General features: G+C 52.9%; 2 protein-coding genes across 2 annotated transcripts in view; one reads left to right on the top strand and one right to left on the bottom strand.

Annotated features, from left to right (window-relative positions):
- KCNC1 (potassium voltage-gated channel subfamily C member 1) overlaps positions 1-3,342 on the top strand; it is a 40,644-nt gene extending 37,302 nt beyond the window's left edge. The window contains exons 3-4 of the mRNA XM_034995444.1: positions 678-866; positions 2,892-3,342. Of these exons, the coding sequence (XP_034851335.1) occupies positions 678-866; positions 2,892-2,956 (254 nt within the window). The 3' untranslated portion in view covers positions 2,957-3,342. The remainder of the gene's footprint in view (positions 1-677; positions 867-2,891) is intronic.
- Positions 3,343-3,356: 14 nt separating this feature from the next.
- SERGEF (secretion regulating guanine nucleotide exchange factor) overlaps positions 3,357-21,326 on the bottom strand; it is a 225,272-nt gene continuing 207,302 nt past the window's right edge. The window contains exon 11 of the mRNA XM_034995445.1: positions 3,357-9,331. Coding sequence (XP_034851336.1) covers positions 9,000-9,331 — 332 coding nt within the window. The 3' untranslated portion in view covers positions 3,357-8,999. The remainder of the gene's footprint in view (positions 9,332-21,326) is intronic.

The raw sequence follows: 21,326 nt of genomic DNA, 5'->3' as shown, positions 1-21,326 counted from the left end.
GGACAGAGGGGACTGCATGACCAGGCCTGGTCTGTGTGGGGGGTGGGGCATACAGAGTGACCAGGGTGAATCCAAATGGGCGGGGGGCAGGATGAGTGATGAGATAGGGTATGTGTGGAGGACAGTGTGAAGTGTGTGATGAGGTGGGATCCCTCAGTGGGGGGGGGGGGAGAGTTGATAGATGGGGTCTAGAAAGTGCTAGGGAAGCCTTGAGGAACTAGCTAGATGTGGATGGCCGGCAGCCAGGCTCTGGTCAGCAAGAGAGAGAGGTCTGAAAAGGCCACCTCTCTGGACTGGAGTTTTTCTGCGTGTCTGTCTTCTCCCTGAGCTTTGTGTCTGGCCCCTACCCATGACCACATCCACACCATCCTGTCTCATCGGCCCTGCCTTGGGCCCTGGGCCCGGCCCCCAGCACCGCGCTTGCTGGACCCATCACCAACTCATCTTTTTGCAAACTTTGAGCAAACCCAGGAGCCCCCCCTTCCCTGCACTGTGGGCAGGCCACAGGCTGCCCGAATGAGCTGGGGACCCGTAGCCTCGTACTTCCCTCCATGGCCCACTCGCTTTTCTGTCCTCAGGGACAGGCTGCCCTTTGCCAATGCCCCACCTCTGGCCTGTCCCCCTCCCCCACTAAACAGTTTTCAGTGTCTCAATAGCTTCTGCTTATATGTTTGAAGATTCCAAACTGAATGGGGAGGTGGCGAAGGCCGCGCTGGCGAACGAAGACTGCCCCCACATAGACCAGGCCCTCACTCCTGATGAGGGCCTGCCCTTTACTCGCTCGGGCACCCGCGAGAGATACGGACCCTGCTTCCTCTTATCAACCGGGGAGTACGCGTGCCCACCTGGTGGAGGAATGAGAAAGGGTATGTAGGGGAGGCGGGGGCACTCTGCATCAGCTGGGCCGCCTCGCGCTCCTGCAGGTGGGCGGGTGGGGTGGTGGGGGAGGGGTGCTGAGGGGCAGGCAGGCATGCTGAGGGGGGGCAAGGAGCAGAAAGAGCCCCCCCAGGGTTGGTCTCTGGAGGTCTGAGTCCCTTTCTCCCAAGTGGGATGTCAGGCTAGCAGAGAGAACTTGAGGTCCCGGTAGCTGGGGTTGGAACTGAGCTGAGGGGTAGGAAGGGGTTCGGGGACAGGCTGGATGACTACGGGGCTGTAACCCTCACGCAGGGGGTCACCTGGGGATGTGAGGGGAGCCTTGACTCCTCCGGGCTACTCCGGCAGATGGCAGGTGAGACCAAGAAGGCAAAGTGATCTCCCCTGTCCCTTGGTTGCAGAGAGCAACAGGGTGGGCCTGGCCTGGCCAGGACCCTGGGGGCTTAGCCACCCGAGGTCCATGTTCTGGAAGAGCACCCTTTAAAGAGAATCTGTAGGCCAGTGGGACGGGAGGCATGGGGAGAGGTGGCCTCAGGGCTTGGGGATGAGGCCAGTGTCATTGCAGAGGTAAGATGTGTGCTAGTCAGAATATTTGCTAGTGATAGAGAACTCGCCGAGAGAAGGTTAAGCAGGACTCTGCGCAGCACCTTGCATCCCTGGTCACAGCCCCGGGTGTGGTTAGCGCCCCCTTGTGGTTGGTGAAGGCTAAGCTCCACGGTGGCCTCTGTTCAAGGTCTCCTTTTATCAGACCCTTATCTGAGGCTGACCCCCTGGGGTGAAGACTTCTCCTAGAGCTTGAGCATGGGCTGGAGAGAAGCTGGAGGCGGGGGCCCAGAGCACCCTAGCTCCAGGCTTCGGGCATTGGCCTGGAAGGTAGAGGAAGCCATCCTCGGCCAATCGGACTGGCTGGGCAACTCATGCATGTCTGGGAGTGCCTCACGGGCTCACACGGGACGCATGCTGACCGGAGTGAGCAGGCTGGGCCGGAGCCATAGCTGGTTTTTTTAGAGCAATAGTTGGTGTAGCCTGTGGCCATGCACGACTGCTCCAGTATTTGAAGCGGTTCAACAACACACAAGGAGAAAACACAGAATTTAAAATAAAGGGCCAACCCAAGCCCAGGAGAGGAGAGGCACCTACGCTGAGATGGGGAAGTCCTTCTGGTCGTTGGTGCTTAGTGTGCCCACCTGATCCGGGCTGGCTCCCGCTCCCTTGCCCTGCCTGGAGGTCCCTCGGACCCCAGTGCGGCATATACCCTGCCCGCATGGTGCTGCATGGTGGAGGGCTGCGGGCCTGAGGCGGGCCCATCCTTGGCACCTTCCATGGATAGGCCTGATGCTCCCCTTCGCAACTGGCTTCTCCTGGGTGGAGGCTCTAGGATCCGAGGAGCAGGGGTGGCCCAGGGGAAAGAAGGGGAAAGCAGGGAGGCTTTGTGTGTGCTCTGCCTGGTAAGTTCTCATGGGCTGCCTGTCTCCTTCATCTTGAATGCTGGGTCAATCTGGGTGGCCTGAAAGAGCAGACAGGAGAGTCTCTTTACTGTGCTTCCAGAAGCCCAGGGAGAGTGGGACAGAAGAAGCCCCATCTCCCTGTAGTGGCCGAGGGAGCCCAGTGGCAGCCACCGTCCACAGGTGGGACCTGCTGCCCAGTCCCACAGAGGCGGGGGTGCCAGAGTCTTTGGGAGGCACGAGGGGTGAAGTGCCCCCACCCCCATCCACCCGGCCCTGTTCTCATGGAGTCATGACAGCGCTGAGGACTTGCTTTTCTCAGGAGAATTGCAGTGCCTCAGCCACATGCAGAGTAGGAAAGTTAGGGACTCGACCCGGTCCCCAGGAGGGAGAAAGAGAGGCGCGCTGGGCCGGCTCACTGCATGGGAACACCACGCCAGCTGGAGAAGACTCTGCCTGCCTCTGCATGCGGCTGTTCTGTCTTTCCTCCTCCTTCCTTAAAAACTAAGTACCAAGCGGGATGGGAAAGCCAAGAAGAGAAGCTCAAGTGTTAATTGTATTCTTTACATACAGATCTTTGCAAAGAAAGCCCTGTCATTGCTAAGTATATGCCGACAGAGGCTGTGAGAGTGACTTGACCAGGCGGCTTGGCCGAGGACACTGGTGGCTATTAAGCATCTGGGTGGACCAGCAGCCCCTCCTCACCCTCGGACAGAGTAAATTCACGCCATGCAGGTTTGCCGGACGAGTCCGAGTGGCCCAGGTCTTGTACTAGGACGGACGTAGCTTTTTCTACGGCCAAATGGTAACTGACCGTAGAGGATTTCTTTTCCTTCTTTTCTTTCTTTCTTTCTCTCTTTTTTTTTTTTTTTTTTTACATTTTATTTTATTCGGGGAGGGAGGTGGCGGGGTTCCTTAGCATGACTTGCATGAAGTTAAACAGAAAACCCAGCAAACCAAACCCACCAACCCCCTGCAACTGTAACGATCACCCTAAACAACAACAAGAAAAAAAAAAAAAAAAGCAAAAGTCCTCTATTTTCTTTCAAAGCTCTTTACTTTTACACACGTTGCTGGAGCCAGACTGTAACGGCATTTGGTAGAAACCTGTACGTTTCTGGGGGTGGGTGGGGTGGGGGTGGGGATGGGGAATGGACGGCTTCCCTTTTTGTACACGAGCTCGAGAGTCAAGGTTCCAAAAAGGGCAGTCGGTCAGTCATTGGTCATATTGACCTCACCTTCATAGCGCATCTCTCACGCGGAAACTGAGAACTTTGCTCCAAATAGAATTGTGGAAACGTGCACTGCTGCTTTCTTCCCTCTCTGTCTGGCCTGCTTGTGACCCAGCGGACGTCTCCGCAAGACCCCTGACAGCGGCTAGTCTAGGCTGATTCTATCATCTTCTTGGTGTGTAGATCCAGTGTGACCAGCTCTCATAACAAGTTGTTCGTAGTAAATAATCCGCACCGTACGGATCTTCCGAGTGTTCCTTTAGAGCACCAAACGATCAGGACCACGGGAGGGGCGGCCCTCCTCTACCTTTATTAAGGCACAACCTGGCATTGTATGCAATTTAGTACTTCAGAGTAAAAAACTGCATGCCCAATGTTATGCAAAGCGATTCTAGCATGAAATAAATTTTGTATCATGGTTTCTGTATAGTCTAAAGCAGATTTGTTTTCCTGAAGCAATCGGAGGTTTGCAGAGACCCACTTCTGCATCTTGAATAAATATAGTATTTTCCCAACAGAAACAGAGGACAGTAGCTTGGCTTTGATCTGATTCTAAAATTAGTGGTGGGGTGGGGGGTGGGGAAGGATGATATTTTTGAAAAACACATGCTTGAGTTGAAAAAAAATGCAACATCTCGAGCTTTCACTGCAGCTCGCAACATTTCCTGGAAAGAGAGCAATGCTGCTTTAGCTCAACACCCTCCCCTCCTTGGGCCCTGGCCCTCAATAATAAAAAGCTGACTTTTGAGATGAAGCACGGATTCTTGGATTTTTATTGCCCTGGGCAGTGTCGCAATTCGGTTCTGCCTGTCATCAGGCCTGCTGGGCTGGGCTGGGCTGGGGTAAGCCTGAACCCTGGCCCCAAGGTGCTGGCTGTCCTCCTGCTGGGAAAAAACAGGCTCTTCCAGTTTGGTCTGGGGCGGAGACAGTTCTCAGAAGGGATGGGGCATACCAAGACTTGACCCTAAAAGGAGCACATCCTCTAGGGGGTTCGCTGACGCGGAAACTTCTCTGCGAGTCCTGCCATATTGATGACTCCTTGAATCTGGCCATGTCAGAGCTCGCAGTCCCTGTGCAGACCTTCGTCACGTCCCTCGTAGGGCCATTCATGAATCTGATGGTGACAGAGGCAGGGGACTGACTGACAGGTCTGGGTGCCCTGCCCAGCTGCACCCTGCTGGGTCCAGTTTGCCAGACCACCTTACTGTACACATCACACTCAGCCAGGAGGCATCTTGAAGGGGAGGAGCCCTCTCTCAGGGATCTTGATCTGCACGGGTTGTTCACTTGGTTTCTCATGAGGGATAGAGTAGGGACTGGGTTCCAATTCTTTTCTTATGCATTGGAGAATCCAGGAATGTTCAGGTGGAAAGTCCCTAACGGTCATGGCCGTCAGCCTCTGAGCATTTTATAGATGAAGTGAAGTCCACAGAAGAGAATGGTCTTCCCAGGGCCACAAACAAGTGGGTGTCAGTCTCCCTGGATTTCAGCTCCCTTGATGCCCCCAGCATGGCCTGAGTCAGCCGTCAGATGGGTGGGTGGGAGGCTGAAGGTGGGTGTGAGTTCTCATCCAGCAGTGCCTTGTCCCCTCGGAGGCTTTGCCTGTGTGGCCCAGGAACCAAGGGCGGGGGGTTGGTGGGGCAACGGGTACAGTAAGGCCCAAGGGGCCATGTAGCCGAAGAACTGCCAGGTCACACTATGTGTGTCACAGCCGTTCACAAGTATCGGGATGTGAAAGCCAAGCAGCCTCAGCTGCCGCAGGGAACACCGTGTTCACTCTACTGGGAGCCCGCTTGGAGGAAGCACCTCTGGTGGCCTCCAGTGGACTAAACACAAAGCCATTTGCAGTGTGGGTTTTCTGGGACATAGTAGCTAATGGGGAAAAGAGATGAACATACACCGAGCGTCTGCACATGGGGGGCATCTGGGAAACATGGTCTGATGACAGCCCACAGTAATTCCACCGGCCTGTTTTAGAGGCTAGAGGACAGGTGCAGAGAGGCTAAGTAACTGGCCCAACGGCACCCAGCCAATGAAAGATGAAGGAAGATTTTAACCTAGGCGGGCTGACTCCAAGGCTCAGGTGAAGCCGTCACAAGCTAACTGGGGTCTTCCTGGGACTGGAATCTGGAACTGATAGGAACACTAGCGTGGCTGGTCCTAAATCCCAGGGCCCTCAGGACCCGGCCTCCTGCCAGCCTTCATAAAGCACCGTGGGTATGAGGGAAGCGGCCACTTTACATGCTGCTCAGAGCCTTCCGTACACACGTCTGGCCACCTCACTCTCCTGCTTGAACACCTGCCCTTACTCTCTCTGACCATCCCACCATGTCCCACCTAATGTGCTAACTCCCAAGTCCCATCTATGACTAAGCCTCTTTCCTCGGAACTGGCAGGTGCCCGGGGGGCGGGGGGCGGGGGGCAGGGGTGAGGAAAGAGCACTTTCCTCTGAGCCCCGGGCCCAGATTCACCTTTGCAAGCACAGCCTCATCTAGTTTGGATCTGACAGCCTACTGGAACCAAGAGGGTATCTCTTGGGGGTATCAAGGGAAGGGGGGTGCCTGTGGCCCAGAAGGGAGAGTATGTGGCAGACAGGTGAGGGTATGAACAGCCCACTCACACCTGGAATGTGGCGACCATACACAGTGTCCGCAGACGCCAGGCCCATGACCTGTGAGCACACGGTGGGGCTCGCGCCCCCCTTCTGTTCCCTTTCTCCTTCTCACGCGGGAGGAATACAAAGGCCAATCTACTTGGCCTATCAGAAAAAAAGGAATTTTTAAAAATGGTTGGGTATTTACTCGCATTGGCCCCCATGGCACATTAGCTAACCCGGCGGAGGATACTGACCTTCACTATCACCTAGTTCTGACTGCACGGTACAGTTCTCACCCACGTGTAAGAGACAAGCAGAGGGCAGGCGGGTGGGAGGGCGTGTGACCCCCTCATTCAGCCTCCCCACCCCATGGTGGCCCTAAGAGTGTACTCATCAGTTCATTCGTTAACACTTCCCGGGCACTTCCTCTGTGGATCAGGGCCCATCCTTGGTGAAGGGGTTCCAGAATCCACCAAGACCGGGTCCCTTGCTCTTGAAGAGCCCAGGGTCTGTTTGGAATGAGGGGCGTGGACATCTCCAAGTCTGAGAATGACCACAGGAATCAAAGGGTCTGGAAAACATCTGGGCGATCCTGTCGACAGCCCCCTGGAGTTTCCGGGCACTCATCAGGCCCAGCGGACGGGCTTGCAGAAAGCCCGGCGGCTGCCGTAGGGAAGGCACAACGGAGGAACCCGAGGTGACGGAGCCATCCGCGGTGTCGTCTAGAGCCGGGAGCCATTCACTGCGCCGTGTGCGGATGGCCTGCGCCCGCAGGCCTACAAGAAGGCTCTGAATCAGCTTCTGAGCCAGTCTGAGGCTCAGGGCTGACGCACCTGCTCGTTTCAGGCTGGGAAGGGGCCCTGAGACGCGTCTTTCTCGGGAGAGGCACCGGGGCTCAGCAGAAGACTTGGACCTGGGACTTCTTCCAGCCGGTGCTGAAGGAGGCGGGAGGGAAGCCCATGCTGCGGGAGACAGCGTGCTGGCTCCCTGTGAGCAGTAAGCCCGTCTGGGAAGTATGGGCCTGGGTACTATGCCGTGTGGGGCTGCTTTCTGACCTGTGTGTCTGATGCCGATCATTTCTCCTGTAGGACCGTGGCGGGCGGCCAGTAACTGCGGGCTTGCTCCAGTATGAGTCATCTCTGGGCCATCTAATTGCTCCACCTCTGAACCGGGTGTAGGAATCTTGGCAAGAGCAGCTCCGAGTGCACAGAGATGTCCTTCTCATTGCAGAAGCGCTTAGAGCCCATTCGAGCCTCTGCTGGTTCTGGGAGGTGGGCACCAAGGGCTTTGCTGGCCAGCGCAGTGCTGTTTCTAGGATACAATGTCGGGAGCAGGACTCCATGCACTGGTGTTCAAGGGCAGCCAAGGGCTATGGGTGGTCTCTGGGTTCAGGCCTGGGCAGCTCAGGATTGCCCCATCCCCACTCCACTGAGCCAACCCACTCCTGGTCCCAGGGGTGCCCCTCATCTGCCCCCCTGGTCTGGCTCAAGGCTCTGGATGGCTCACCTCCCAATTAGGACCCTGGGCCAGGAGTGAGGTATGTGGCCCCTTCCCCTTTACAGGCCTCTGTTTTCCCAAATGAATAATGAAAATGTCGGATAAGACCAGTGCTTTCAAAACTTTCTCAAGGACCCCTTGTCAAGTGAAATCTCGTGTGAAGCCCAATATATAATATAGATGAAAATAAAACTGCTGTGAATAAGGTGGAGGGTGGGGACCCGGACCTCTGTTCCCATGGCTTTCCCTCACCCATGGCCCACCCGGTGGCCTCTGAATTCTCAGGAGACTTCTGGGGCTCTAACAAATGCACTTTGAAGGCCTCTAGGCTAGGAGGTCATCTCTCTGGTCCTCTGATGTCCTGGGGTTTTGTAACTTCCTAAAGCTTAGCCCTCACAGAGCCAATAGTCTCCTGAGTCACAGAGGGAAGGTGGTGTGGAACAGGCCACAGACTGGGCTAGCTAGCTGGCAACACTGCGACACAGTCCCCCCAGAAAAGCCATTTTCTAAGGCAGAGAGGCACTATGTCCCCCCAAGTCACAGCTGTCACCAAGGGAAGCCTGGGGCCTATGGTCTGGCCTGGTCCCCATTTTACCTGAAGGCCCTCCTCCTGCAGAGGCAAGGAGGGCCGAGGGGCAGATGTCAGGGGTTAGGGTCAGCCTCCCCTTCCCATGCTGTGGCCCATCCCTCATCTGAAACTACACAGCTTGGCTATTAATTATACAGACCAGATCCAGGCTCCTGCCTGGCTCGGATGAAGACACCGATCTTCTGAGAGTTCACTGGTTCTAGATTCCCTTGTCTGTCCCAGGCGTCTCCTCTGTTAGGTCTTCCCAGAATTCCTGTCTCTTCTTCCCCTCACTCATTGCCACTTCCTTCCAGCCCCCTGTCCAGAGCCTTCTCCCTTCTCCCGGCACCTAGTCACCAAGACAAGAACTTCTTCCCGTCCGAGTACCCACCTGCCTGACCAGGGTACCTCCATCTCCTCGAACCATCCAGGCCCTGAGAGTCGAAGGCTGCTGGACCATAACAACCGTGGGGAATGGGGCTGGGTTTTCTGTCCCCACCAGGTGAAAACAGGCCTATTTTCCATGTCCTTTGGTGATTCTAGTTTAAATGTCGCTTAGAGACCAGATTCCCCAGCCATGCAACCAACTTGGGTTCTTGTTATTGCCCTCATGAGGGTCCTTGTTCCCATCTGTCTGTGTCCTTGAATCCCAGACACTGGCCAGGCGGCCTCCCATCGTCCTGGCCTGTGGTCAGCCCGGCCTGTGGTCAGCCCAACCATAGGGCCTCCAGGACCCTACAACCTGACCAAGCAATCCTCTGGGAACACGTTGGGTGGGAAAAGTCACTTTATTTAAGGGCCTCTGTCACAAGCCCCCCATTTCTGGACCTGCCGGGCTGGCTCTGGGTAGAGGTGTCCGGTTGCCTTTCCTTCCGGTTTCTCTCTTTGTCCCTGGCTTCCTGAGATTCAGCGTCCTCAGGGGCATCCAGGGAAGAGCCAGTGACCAACTGAGGGAGGGCCGGCAACTGGCAGAGGGCCAGGGAGTGGCCAGCCCCACAGCCCACGAGGAGTCCCAGTGATGACCGCAGGGCCTGCACAGGCTTCGGGGCCCAGATGTTGGCTTCAGAGCCATCCCCGCACATGCCGTGTTCGTTCCAGCCCCAAGAGTAACACGTCCCTCCTGTGAAAGAGAGAGAAGACTGCTCTAGAAGAGGTTTTGGGAACAGGGCTGAAACACTCACCCTGGGGGCACAGGGAGCACCATAAACCCCAGTTTACACATGAAGAAACCAAAGTTCAACCACACTTGGTGGCATGCTCACTACCCCTGCTTCCACCCTGCCCCCCAGGGCCTTTTCAGTGTCTCCCACTCCCACCAACCCACAACCATCGCCGGCCCAAACCTGGCTTTCCTCCTTGGCCCTTCCCTCACTATAACCTCCTTTACCACCGGCCCCAACCCACCATGATCCCAGACCTGCCAACTCTGCCTTCAGAAATACTTCAAATCCTTCCAGGTCTCTCCATCTCCGCTGCCATCGCCTGATTCCGACCCCATTCTCCCACACATGAAGTCATGCCAACAGCCAACAGACGAACCGGGCCGCTCACCATCCACCCCAATCTTCAACGAGAGTCTAGGTGATCTCTGACAACTGCAGGTCTGATCACATCACTCCCCAGCTCCAAAGCCTTCAGGGACTTCCCATACACTTCAAGGCCTTTCCTCGGCCTGCGAGGCCCTGAGCGATCTGGTTCCTGACTACCTTGCTGGCCTCCCTTACGAAACTCTCCCCCCACCCCGCTGCATTCCAGAACCCGTGCCTTCTTCCACTTCCTTATGTAGGCCTCGTAGAGCCTTTCTTTCTCTTGAGACCCTCTCTATACTGGGTTCCAGACCTCCTCATCCTTTAGATTCCAGTTAAATGTCGCTCCACAGCCAGATTCCCTGGCCACCCAATCCAACTTGGATTCTTGTTATCACCCGTGGACTCTCCCCTCATGGGGGCCCTCGCACTTTGCGGTGGATCGATGACTTGTGTGGTGATGTGTGGTGACTGGTCCCTCTCACTGGGCTAACTGCTCTACAGGAAGGGAAGGACTGTGTATGTCCCGTTTACTGCTGTATCCCTAGCCTGGTGCTCAATAAGGGCTCACTGATGGGGTAAAAGATTGAACAAACTCAGTCATAGAGCCGGAGAGTCTGCAGGCCAACATTCAAGGGCAGATTTCTCCAACAGCCTGTGATGTCCACACCCCATCATATGCCCTCTTTCTAGCTTTTAGATCCTTTCCTAGGCCAAACTCACTCATATTTTTCTATAGTCATTAAAAATATTTTTTGTCCAGTTTATTAAACTAATACATCTTCATGACAAAAAATGGAAAATATGGATGAGTGTAAAGAAAAAGCAGACTTTGAGTCTTGCCATTAGTATGAATATTTTAGTGAGACCTTTAATTTGTGAAATTTGTAAATATTTGTGTATATTTTGTCCTGCTTTCGTCCCTTACTATTAGAACACCGGTATTTCTCCACAGAACCACAAATTATTCAAAAAGTAAATTAAAAATACTTTGAAATTTTGAAATTGTTCAATATGCAGAAAGGTACAAAAAATAATTTAACAGAAAAGACACATACCCCATCCAGACTTAGAACATTAGTCAACATTTTGCTGTATCTGCTTCAACCCTCCCCTTAAAAAAAAAAAAAATCAATCATAAAGAAACAATCTAAGCCCCGCCTCCTATTCTTGCCCTCTAGCCACTTCTCCCAGCAAAGAGCCACTGTTTCCAAGCCGGTGTTCATTACTGGTATACTGGTTTTATACTTCCTACCTATATGTCCTTAAATACTGTGTAATGTTTTTAGGTTGTTTTAAAGATTTACATAAATAGTATCATTGAGATATCTTTTTTATACTTGCTCTTTACACTCAGCGTTGTTTTTTGAAATTTATATGAGTCGATAGTTAGAGATCTAGTTCATTTATTTTAACTGTGCATAGTATCCCATTACGTAGAGGTCAGATTTTACTTATCCATTTCCCTTCTACTGGACAGTTCTTTAATGACTGTTGCTATTTTATTATGCAATATATAATGTACAACAATATTATACAATAATAGTAATTTGGCTTCTATTATAAGCAGCACTACCATGAACCTTCTTGAGCATGTCTCCTTGGTGTTTGCGCAGGGTTGGTCCCTAGAAGTGTGAGGGTGGTGGAGTCATGTGTTTGGATTTCGGTTTGGCCTAACGGCTGTCCACACCAGCTGCAGTCACGTCCAGCCCCATCAGCGATGGATCTGAATACTTCCTCTTTGTCTTTAGACTCTTGCTATTCTGCTAAGTACAATGCATGAATCTGCATTTCCCTGACTACTAGTGAGAGGGATTGTCACTTCTCGTATTGCCCTGAGTTGCCTCTTCTTATGAATGGCCTCTGCACATTCTTTACCTGTTTTTCTTTGTTTGCCCTTTTCTTACTGATTTGTAAGCTTTTTTGTGTATTCTTTTATTTACATGAATCTTCATTGTGCTATGCATTCTAAGTGTCTTCTCCCACAAGTCCATGGTATGTCTCTTCACTTCGCCTCTGGTGTCTTTTGTTAAACAAATTCCTTCAAAATGACTGCCTAATTGTCCACTGTGGAGATTCAACAGTTTCCTTAACCTGTATCCTATTATCAGACACACAGGTTGTTTCTAATCTTTCATTATTTGGAATAATATTCCTATGAACATCTTTGCATGTGAATTTTTGTCTATCTAATTGCTTTCTCAAATTAGATTCTTAGAATGGGAATTTCTCGTCAACTGGCATGGACTTTTTTGAGATTCCTGGGTGCTGTTTTGAATGCTTCCACAGTATTTTCTCAGAAAGGCCACCTGAATACAACTACAGCAACCTGGGGAAGTCTCCATTTCACTCCAGAATTGCCAGTATTTATTGCTTATTATAATGTTTAAAAATCTTCTCTAATTTGAAGACAGAGAAAGTATCTCATTGTTTTTATTGGTACTTTACTGCCATAGAAACTGAAAAATAATTCTTATGTTTCTCATATATTTGTATTTCCTCTTTTGTGTACTGTCTGCTTCGTATCTTTTTTCTGTTTAGTATAGAAGGCTTTAAGTGTCAGGCCCAAGGGCCAGATGGTCTGGGTTCAAATCCTAGCTCCTCCATTTATTTTTTTATTTTTTTAAAGATTTTATTATTTATTTGACAGAGAGAGAGACAGCAAGAGAAGGAACACAAGCAGGGGGAAGGGGAGAGGGAGAAGCAGGCTTTATGTCGAGCAGGGAGCCCGATGCAGGGCTCGATCCCAGGACCCTGGGACCATGACCTGAGCTGAAGGCAGATGCTTAGTCTGAGCCACCTAGGCGCCCCTGCTCCTCCATTTACTAGCTGAGTGACCTTGGGCAAGTTACTTAGCATCTCTGTGCCTCAGTACCTTCATCTGTTAAATGGGGACTATAGTACTGTTACCATAAACTTGTTTACAAGAATTAAATCAGTAAGTACGTATGAAGTACTTAGAATGGTGCCCGGCACGTAGTATCGTATAAATATTTGTTATTGTTCTCTGTTAAGAACCTTCTTGTTTTAAAGATTTTTGTTTTAAGAATATTAATTCTTTCTCTGCCATATCTGGCATAAATATTTTTTCTCAGTTCGACTTAAAATCTTGTTTTGGGTCTTTTGATATAAAACATAAGCTTTTTGGTTCTTTATAATAAAATTCATTGATCTTCTATAATTTCTTCTACTGCTTCTAAGAATTGAAAGCCCATCCCTCTCCTATCAGGAAATATTCTTTTTTGATTTTTCAATGATTTTATTTATTTTTTTTTAATCTTTACATTTCACTCTTTATCCACTGAAAATCTGTTTTTCACAGGGGGAGGCTGGCTGGCCCGGGATTACCCTTCCCTTTCCTTCCCCCCAGTAGGAAGGCAATCGCTGGCCAAAAGCTTGGGTTTGGGGGAACACAGATGTCTCCCTGTTTGGCCCACGGGTGAGGAAATGCCCACAGAGAGGACGGGCCCCGGGTTGTGGCTCCTACAGTGGTGTGAGGCCCGAGGTGGGGAAGTGCAAGCGGCTTGGTACCTTTGGGCCTCGCTTAGCACCTGGCGTGGGCTTGGTGCCCGGCCCCGGGGAGTGGCAGCAGCTGACAGTCAGCAGGAGTGCCGGCGGGAGGAAGGCGGAGCTGAGCCACCCCCGCACCCCCCGCACCCCCCGCACCCCCGTCTGCAGGACGCGGCACACCGGCTGGCAGGTCCCTTCCCTCCCGCCAAAGGACACTCGCCCCGAGGGCCCAGGCCAGCCAGAGGCCTGCAGCCAGGGCTTTCATGCCACTGGGTCAAGAAGCCTGGCCAAGGGCCAGAAATTTCCTCCCCTGATCCTTCCGAAGAAGCCTACTTGAAGTTAGGTGTTTTATATTCTTCATCTCATTTAATTCCAACAACCCCAGGAGGCAGCCGTGTCTCAGGGACTATCCCCCTTTCACAAAGGCTGACGCAGAGGTACCAGAAACCGGGCAGTGCGCCTCCAGAATCCGGGCCGACTCTGCATATGATACACCAGGCCTTGCCAAATTCATTCTAAAAAGGCGGATAGTAAATATTTTAGGTTTGAGAGCCTCATTTGGTTTCTGTTGCCTATCCTTCCTCTTTATTGCAACCCTTTCAAAACCATTCTTGGCTTGCAAGGCCATCCGAAGCAGGCCACAGGTCAGATGTGGCCGGTGGGCCGTCCTCTGCCAGCTGGTGGCACACACGTCCAATATACACTCTTTGCTGTGGGCTGTGCTAGGCTGTCCTGGGTCCCACACTCCCAGACATCCGCGTGATCATGGTAGCTCTGTCCCCGTCTCTGTCACAGGGCTGCTGAGGGAGGGCTGCATGAGGTGACATATATAATGCCCCAGCACGGTGCCTGACACTTGGTGACAGCTCATGCCCACGAATGAAGAGACCATGGGGACAGGAGGGCAAGGCAAGAAAGACCACGCCGGGGTCCAACAGCAGAGAGGACAGGGAAGGGCACCGGCAGATGGGAAGGCCTGGCGTGGAAGGACAAGAAGCTTAGAGTTTCTGAACACTTTACACAAACTTCCTATGGGAAAAAACCAGGCTGCTGAACTTTGAAAGATTAGCTATCCCCTGAAGAGAAGACACCTTTAAGTACCAGCCCCTCCAGCGTTTTAGCATCGGTTTCCTATATCCCCCTCCAGCCTCAGCGAGACGCTACCGCGCAGGCCGTCCTCATAAGGAAGTGAGAGGGAGAAGAACGGCCTACAGTAGGCCTCTCCCTAAGCTACCTGGAATACGGAACACCCAGTTTAAGACAGGTGGGTTACAGGATGATTCCTGGCTTTACAGAGGGCTCTCTGCCGCATGCCTGCCACTTACCAGGTCCTCGAGGCACGGAAACCCACCTGATTGATCCAGATCTACTTTACTGGCCTTGAGGCACATATACCCAAGCTGGGCCTTGGGTGGAAAGACCATAGTTACTGGGGGATTCCCTAGCCTCTTAAGAGTTCAGAGCCCCTGCTCATGGGGCTCAATGGAGTTGGCCTGAGCCAGGCTGTGACAAGTGCTGGGCTTGTGGCCCACCACACTTGCGTCAGCCCAAGAGCCCTGCGGGCAGTGGAACCTAGGGACTGGCAGGGTCCTGGCACAGGCTGGACACAACACTCAAATCTGTTCAGGCCTTGTGGCACCTGCCTGAGCTTCTTGGCAACCTGGGTCCTTACAGGGCCTTATGGTGCCGGGATTATAGCCCAGTGCTAGGCAGGAAGCCGCATTTCTGCTGGGGAGCCTTGCTGAAGAGGGGCAAACACCTGAGCATGTGTGGTAAAGCTTCATTCCGAGCCACATGATGAAGACTACATTTCCCAACCTCTCTTGCAGCTGGGTATGGCCAATGAGATGTCAGCCAGTAGGTTCTGTAATAGCTTACGGCGCCCGGCCTTCAGAGACGGGTGGCATGCACCCTTTGCTCCTTGTTCTATCTTGTCACTGGGAATGTGGACGTGGTGGCTGGCGCTCTAGCTGTCGTCTCAGACCACGAGGATGAGGGCTGCCACCTAGGGATGGTGCTTCCCAGTCCCACACAAATGGCACTTAATCACCACAGCAACCTCTGAGGTGTTACGACCTCCATTTTAGAGAGGAGGGAATGAGGCTCAGAGGGGTGAGATAACTTGCTCGTGGGCACACAGCCATTCTGAGCCAGGACTAGAATCCATAACTCCCAAGTCTCAGGCGCCTTCACTAATGCCAAACCATGTGAAGTGTAAAAAAAAATCACTGAATGCTTAGTGTATGCCAGGCCCTGTGATAAACAGTTCACTGAATCCCCCCAGCAAGACCGTGAGGTACAATCTAACATTATCCCCGTTTTCCAGAGGGATGGCACGCACCATGCAAGGTAACACAGCTGGTAAGAAGCAGAGCTGGATTCAAACCTGGGCAGTGTGACCCCGGGGCCTCTTCTGTTAACATACTGTCCTCTCTAGCAAACACCGTGCTCCCCAGGTAATTAGGGAAAGGTACAGAGTAACAGCCCACCTGCGTGGGGACCAGGTCAGCGGCAGGAGGCAAGAGCTGGAGCTGGTGAGAGAAGCACTCTGCAGAGGGGCACAAAGCTCACTGAGCCCTTGTGAGCGCTGGGGCCTAGGCCTGAGGAGGCCGCGCAGGCCCTGCCCCTCCCACCTCGGCCAGGGTGGAGAAGGGAGGGAGGAATGTGGGCAAAAAGCCGGGCAACTGAAGGTTCGCCTTGTCTCCTGTCAAAGACCTCGAGCATCAGGAGGGGCCGCTCTTCTGTCATTCCAGGCAGAGGGGGACAGGACGGGTGAGGTCTGAGTACCCTCCCGGAGAAGGCTCTAGATTCAGGAAGCTGGTAAGTGTCAGTGTGGCCCCAGATGGCCTGGGAGCTGAGTACATTTCGGGAAGACTTCTGAGTGTCCAGCCATCAAGCTCACGTGGATCCCACCCCTCTGGAGGTAACTGCTGGGGTGCTCCCTAGGGTCCTGCTGCGTGAGCAAGGAATGGCGTGTGAAGAATCCAGAATTCAGGCTTCCTGAAGTGTTTTAGGTCTAGGTGGTGACTTGAGGATAGAAGGAAGTTCAGGTTCTCACCCTCTCTTGCCTGGACAACTCTAACAGCGACTCTATCCTTTACGCAGAGGCGGCTGGCCCGGGTAGGGGGCTCAGACAGGAGCACAGCGTGGACTAGCTCCTGTGGACAACCTCCCATCTCCCACCACCAAGGAGCCCAAGACCAGCATTCTTAGCTGGCTCTCCAGGCCTCTGTGGTCTTGGCTGTGTCACTCCTCTTCCCAAGGCTCTGCTCCAGCCCCACAGCTTGCTGCTGCTTCCCGAATTCACCCAGGCCTTTCACACTGTCATGATTTTGCTCAGACATGTGGGCATGTCTTCCGCTTAGGCCCTGTGTGGGACACAAGACCTAGAAGAGGAAAATTCAGTTCCTGCCTTGGGGCCTCCAGTCCACTGGGGAAGACAGCCATGAGAAAAGAGGATGGTGGGGACCCAGGGTCTGTGTTCACACAGAACCATGCACAATAATGTTAACTGCAACACTGTTTGTAAGTGCAAAAGACCAGCGGGGGGGGGGGGGGGCGGAGGCGGATGGAGGCAAAATATTCATCAATAGAGGAGGGTTTAAAGAAACTATGATTTGCCCCTACTACCTAGCTACTGTGCAGCTATTAAAAATAAGGAGGTAGCTCTCTATGGCCTGATGTGAAAAATATCTAAGACATTTTAAAGAGAAAATCAGTTGCAGAACAATATAGAGTATGATTCAATTTATGTAGATCCCCTATATATGTCTAGATGTACAGATCTTGAGGAATACATCCCCAACTGAGAAGAATCTCTGAGAAAGAGAGGGAGAAATGGGGGGAAAGGGTGACCAAGATTTTGTCATTTGTTCAAATACTTTAAAAAGTAGTAACAAAGGATGATGATAAAAAGAAAAACCAACAGCATCTCTAAGGGACAGAGGTAGCACAGAAGAGGATGACATCCTCTGTTGGGGAGGGGAGATGGGTGTCACTGAAAGTTCCAGAAGTTACTTCTTAGCTGGGTTTTGAAGGACGAGTAGGAGTTCACCAGTCTTAGAGGGTACCCACTGAAATTTGCCCACTCTGAGTTCCTTTCATTGATTCCAGTGGCATTCGGTTTTGCTGCAGAAGTGAACGGTGGCTGGGTGTAGGGCTGGGTCCCACTGGGCTGTGGGAAGGTTGTTAATTTCACTTCCTCTGAGCTCCTAAAGCACCCAGAACCCTCTAAGCATATGCACCACCCCCCTCCTGGTTCTACAGGTATTTATATTTGCACTTGGCTCACCAGTCTGTGCACTTGGCTCACCAGTCTGGGATGGGAGTGGGGTGCTGAGAACAGGGCACACTCATCAAACAGTCCTCAGGCCCATGGGACAGGCGGTCGGGATACGGCTACTTTCCCCTGCCCGCAGTCTGTCTGGAGAGCAGCAGGGAGGGGCAGACACATACACATTATGCTGAAATCGGGTGCCATCGACCCCAGTCCCATGCCTGCTTGCTTGCCTTTATTCCCTGGTCTGTGGCCAGAGCTGCCACCTGGTTGCAGGACTCAAGAACAGAAAGCTGCAAGTCTCTGTCCCTGGTCACCCTGCCTGGACGAGGGGCAGCTCCTATAGAGAGGCCATGAGAAGACTGTGAGGACAATGGCCCCACCAGGCCCAGCTGAGGGAAGAGGCATGGGCAGTGCAGGACCCTTCCAATAATTAGTCTATCCATCACTCTCTAGGGCCAAGGACGCCCTGAGGCAGGAGCTGAGGCAGCAGGAAGAAGCCATTCCAGAATCAGAAAGTGGGGCTGTTCGCCCACAGAATCACTCTGGAGATGTTCTGGGATTGGGGCCCAAATTGCCTCAGGGAAGGCTGTCAGTGGAAGCAGTCTGGCCTAGGGGTCCTTCCAGACCAGCATCCACGGCAGCACTGAGAAGATGGGGGTGAGGCTGAAGGCGAGGAGGAGGAGGGAGGGGTGTCCACATGTAAGAAAAGATGAGGGCCTGTGGAAGAAGGGATTCGGGGAGGTAACGTTCCAAACATGGCCACTTCTCGCCAGCCCCGTCACCTCGCACTGGAACTCTGTGAGGGCTTCGTGCTGGTCTCTCTGCTGCCCCTCCTGACCTCACTATCTGTCCTCCACACAGAGCCTGAGTGATCCTGTTAAAACCTAAGTCAGACGAGGCTCCGCTCCACTCAGAATCCTCCAGTGGCTTCTCCGCTTACTCAGGTAAACAACAGCATCCTCTGACCTCAAGTCCCATGTGTCCCACCCTGCTGACATCACCATGGCTCCCCTGACTTCTTGATCCTCAAACAGTACCCACCTGAGGGCCTTTGCACTTGCTGTTCCTGCTGTCTGGAATGCCCTTGTCGCTGATAACCACAGGTTCACTCCCTCATGCTGCTCAGGTACATGTTCAGATGTCACCTTATCTGAAAGGCCTTCCCTGACAACTCTGTGGGAAATAGCTATCTACACCCCACTCCATCTTTGTCTCCTCATCTGCTTTATTTTTCTTTATATTTTTATTATCTATCTCTCCTGACCAGAACACAGCTCTTTGAAAGCAGGGACTCAGTTTTGTATGCTGCGGTATCCTGGCACCTAAATGGTGCTTAGCATATATTCGTACTCAATAAATAAATACCTGTTGTGGGAATGAACCAACGAACAAATGAACGAATGAACGAATGAATGAATGAATGAATGAATGAATAAGTGAATGAATGGCTAATGAGAGAATGGAGCTGCCTTGTTCTCTCCTGGAGGGCCAAAGAGAGCATTTGGATGTGGGGTGGGAGGAGATGCTATGGGCAGACCGGCTTCAGCTCACTATCGGGGAGAAGGCTGGAGTGGCTGGGAGGCTGCCCAGGGGAGCAGCGGGTGCCCTGCCCCTGGAGGTTCCGAGCCCCCGACCGGCGTGGGCCCTCCTACGGTGGGCAGAGTATGGGATGAGACAAATCAGAAGTCCTTCTGACCGTGGAGAGCTTGTGTGGTGGTGTGGATGGGTGTGGACGTGTATGAGAGGGGGAGGAAGGTGGAGGCCGAAGAGCAGAGTAGGGGCATACCCACCCAGGCCCCAGGCCTTGAGGCTGGCTCCCCCACACCAGACAGACGAATGGCCTTGGTTCAGATGATAAAGAGAAATGTGATGAATTTCTGGGTTTGCCCTCATAGGTCTCATTTTGAGGCTGCAAGGCTGGGGCTGCTTGAGAACCTCTTTTAAAACCTCAAATCTCCAAAAGTTGCCCCGTTCTTTGTCAATTTCTGTCCCATTACCTAAGAGGAAACTGAGGCCCAGACTGGAGGTCCTCGCCTCCACACCTTCCCGCTGCTCTCCGCTTCCCCCTCTGCCCCGCGGCAGGCACCATGTGTGATGGTCAAGGGCAGCCCAGTGAGGAAGGTCTGGATCAACATTGCATGGGAGAGAAAACGGAGTCTGGGGGAGGTTCGGAAACAGCTAAGCTGGGAGAGGCAGAGGCCAGCCTTCCCGTGCCATCCCCCAAAACCTCCCTAGGGTAGGAGGTGCTGGGGCTGCTGGGGCTACCGTCCCCAGCCACCTGTGCAGAGAGCGTGCTCTGGCATGTGGCACACTGGCTCCACTGGGGGACTATTCTTAGATCTAGGGAGCTAGGAATGATGGATTTAGAACCTACGAGGTGGAAACGTGTTGGCCTGTTTTATAAACAACTGAAATCCTCCCCCACGGACTGTCTTTCTGAATTCTGTGTTCTCTGCGGGACTGCTGGTCCTCTGGGCTTCCTGGCTGTACCAGGAGAGGGAACAGAGAAGGCAACTAGCCTTCTCGAGGGCCTGTGAGGACCACAGATGGTGCTGGGGCTTTTGCATGACCCATCCCACTTAACAGGGCCGTCCTGGGAAGATGGCAAGGTGATCACACTCTGGAGGAAGAAACAGGCTGGGAGAGATGCTGGAATGAGCCGGCCTGCTGTGCAGCCTGGTCCCGCCAGCAGGGGTCTGGCCCTGGTGGGTGGAGCGTTAAGGGCACGGGCGGCACCTCTGGAGTTCAATTCCTTCACGTGTTGCAAGGGGCTCTCCTATCCTCTGAGATTTCTTCGCTGGAGGTGACATATCATCCCCTGTACAACTTGGTGGCCTGTCCTCCCCGCCAGCCAGGGACCCTGTTCTCCATAGGTTCCAGGTTGCCATCGCCCCTGAGTGTGTCCCCAGACCTGGCCAAGGGTGCCCCTCTAGCCGTATACTTGGTCCCAGAGGCTGCCTCTATCAGTGTAGCCCGAGGTCACCTTAGCTGCACTGGAGTCCAAGCCTGCTGACTCCTGCTGAGCCCACAGCCCACACATATACTCCTAAACTGTGCTGGAGAAGCTGTGCTGTACCCCCTGGCCTGGCCTGCGTGCTGCTCTTCTGGCCCTGGCCGGGACTTTCAACTTGTCTCCATTAATTGTCATCTTGTTAAACGAACACAGCGATCCCCGAGGGGCACCCGCAGAGAGGCGGGGGCACAGATGCAGCTCTGGGACCAGGGGCAGTGGGACTCCTGCCATTTCTGGAAGCTGGTCACCGACAGAGCGTCTCTATGCTGTGCTCCCCGTGCCTGTTTGGGAATCACTAGCATGCAGGACAGGATGCTGGGAGTTAGAGCGACAGCGGGGGTGGAGGTTAGAAGGTCTGTTCTGGAACCCAGAGTCAAGGCCAGACGAATCCCCATGCAGGTCAGAAGATTAGGGCTCTAGAGAGAAACTGCTGGATAACACAAACCTGAGAAGGAATTCTCCCTCCCTCTCCAGTCACTTACTGAAAGCCTACTGAGTCTCTGCTCTGTGTTTGGGGCTGCACCCGGTTCAGTTCAATGCTCTTGGCACACAGCGAGTAGCCCTCAGACAGCACAGGTAGCCAGGTCTGGGGCACCTAGAAGAGCGGTGGCCAGTTCCTCAGAGGGACCAAACCCTCTTGGGAAGAGAGTGTGGCTCTTATTTATCTTTCCTTTTACAGATAGTAAATTTTTACTGAACTTTATGACAGTCAAAAAGAAAGAAGAAAGAAAGAAAGAAAGAAGAAAGAAAGAAAGAAAGAAAGAAAGAAAGAAAGAAAGAAAGAAAG

Source organism: Mirounga leonina, unplaced genomic scaffold, assembly GCF_011800145.1.
Source record: "Mirounga leonina isolate KUSES-001 unplaced genomic scaffold, KU_Mleo_1.0 Mir_92, whole genome shotgun sequence".
Lineage (NCBI taxonomy): Eukaryota > Metazoa > Chordata > Mammalia > Carnivora > Phocidae > Mirounga > Mirounga leonina.
The sequence above is the reverse complement of the archived record's forward strand: the minus strand, read 5'-3'. Positions and strand labels throughout refer to the sequence as shown.